This window comes from Limulus polyphemus, unplaced genomic scaffold (genome assembly GCF_000517525.1).
Source record: "Limulus polyphemus unplaced genomic scaffold, Limulus_polyphemus-2.1.2 Scaffold5985, whole genome shotgun sequence".
NCBI classification, from domain to species: domain Eukaryota; kingdom Metazoa; phylum Arthropoda; class Merostomata; order Xiphosura; family Limulidae; genus Limulus; species Limulus polyphemus.
Window position 1 is genome coordinate 33736 of NW_013671595.1, and position 2124 is coordinate 35859.

The window sequence follows — 2124 nt, forward strand, 5'->3', positions numbered from 1 at the left end:
CAGTGGAGTAAAGATACTATAATGTGACATACTATTTTATAAACACAGTGGAGTAAAGATACTGTAATGTGACATACTATTTTATAAACACAGTGGAGTAAAGATACTGTAATGTGACATACTATTTTATAAACACAGTGGAGTAAAGATACTATAATGTGACATACTAACAGTATCTTTACTCCACTGTGTTTATAAAATAGTATGTCACATTACAGTATCTTTACTCCACTGTGTTTATTAAATAGTATGTCACATTACAGTATCTTTACTCCACTGTGTTTATAAAATAGTATGTCACATTACAGTATCTTTACTCCACTGTGTTTATAAAATAGTATGTCACATTATAGTATCTTTACTCCACTGTGTTTATAAAATAGTATGTCACATTATAGTATCTTTACTCCACTGTGTTTATAAAATAGTATGTCACGTTATAGTATCTTTACACCACTGTGTTTATAAAATAGTATGTCACATTACAGTATCTTTACTACACTGTGTTTATAAAAAATGTGTCAAGGGTGTGGTGGGTGTCAAGTGAAGAAAAGCCTAACTTTTAACATAACTAAGAGAATTTGTAGAACTAATAGAATGTCAGAAAATGTTATTATTACATACTTCACATTCTGTCATTTGTTTTTCATTCATTTGTAAACATGGAATTGAACGTGCAATATTATCAGTAAATTTTTATATTACATTTTGTTTAATTTTAGAACATACAATGATTTATTTTTAAATTAATAATTTGATTATAAACTTGAAAGAGGTTTGTTTCACTGTAGGTTAGCAGTACTAATAAGAACTGGTAAAAGATTGTGTTTTGATATAAAACGTAAGCATTAGAAAAAGCCACTGTTTAGAAACGATGGTTTTGTTGATTTCTCTGTTATCTTTCTTTTATAGCTTGCCTTATCCAGGGCTTTTTGGTGGAGTAATTGCTATCACCAGACACCAGTTTGAACGTGTAAATGGATTTTCAAATGTATTCTTTGGATGGGGGGGCGAGGATGATGATTTTTGTAACAGGTATTATTCTTACATGAAACCTTTTTATTTTTATTGTAGATTCACTGTTGGGAGTGAATTGTAATTCTGAGAATTAAAAGCAGTTTGATGTCCCATTTACTAATTTTAATATGATGCATATAAACTGTAGATGAATGTCATTCCCATTGGAAATTAATCTCTTATCTTTAGCATGAGAAAAGATTAGTTTATTAATAAGTGTTAAGGGAAATATAAACACTATAAATTTAGGGTTGGATCATGTTTGGTCTTAATGGTATCGTTCCGATGGATGTAAAGGTCTTGTGTTCACTAGTGCTTATAGTGTTACTCTATCTGTTGTTGGTTCTGGCTGCAACGTGATTCGTATATCAAAGGAGTGTTACTCTATCTGTTGTTGGTTCTGGCTGCAACGTGATTCGTATATATCAAAAGAGTGTTACTCTATCTGTTGTTGGTTCTGGCTGCAACGTGAAACGTGATTCGTATATCAAAGGAGTGTTACTCTATCTGTTGTTGGTTCTGGCTGCAACGTGATTCGTATATCAAAGGAGTGTTACTCTATCTGTTGTTGGTTCTGGCTGCAACGTGATTCGTATATCAAAGGAGTGTTACTCTCTCTTTTGTTGGTTCTGACTACAACGTGATTCGTATATCAAAGGAGTGTTACTCTATCTGTTGTTGGTTCTGGCTGCAACGTGAAACGTGATTTGTATATCAAAGGAGTGTTACTCTATCTGTTGTTGGTTCTGGCTGCAACGTGATTCGTATATCAAAGGAGTGTTACTCTATCTGTTGTTGGTTCTGGCTACAACGTGAAACGTGATTCGTATATCAAAGGAGTGTTACTCTCTCTGTTGTTGGTTCTGGCTGCAACGTGAAACGTGATTCGTATATCAAAGGAGTGTTACTTTATCTGTTGTTGGTTCTGGCTGCAACGTGAAACTTGATTCGTATATCAAAGGAGTGTTACTCTATCTGTTATTGGTTCTGGCTGCAACGTGATTAGTATATCAAAGGAGTGTTACTCTATCTGTTGTTGGTTCTGGCTGCAACGTGATTCGTATATCAAAGGAGTGTTACTCTCTCTGTTGTTGGTTCTGGCTGCAA

General features: G+C 33.7%; 1 protein-coding gene across 4 annotated transcripts in view; it reads left to right on the top strand.

Annotated features, from left to right (window-relative positions):
* Positions 1–2124, top strand: part of LOC106473222 (beta-1,4-N-acetylgalactosaminyltransferase bre-4-like) — a 14212-nt gene that overhangs the window by 8413 nt on the left and 3675 nt on the right. For all 4 annotated transcript variants that reach the window (XM_013933908.2, XM_013933906.2, XM_022401701.1 and 1 more), the window contains exon 5: positions 913–1035. In XM_013933908.2, coding sequence (XP_013789362.1) covers positions 913–1035 — 123 coding nt within the window. The remainder of the gene's footprint in view (positions 1–912; positions 1036–2124) is intronic.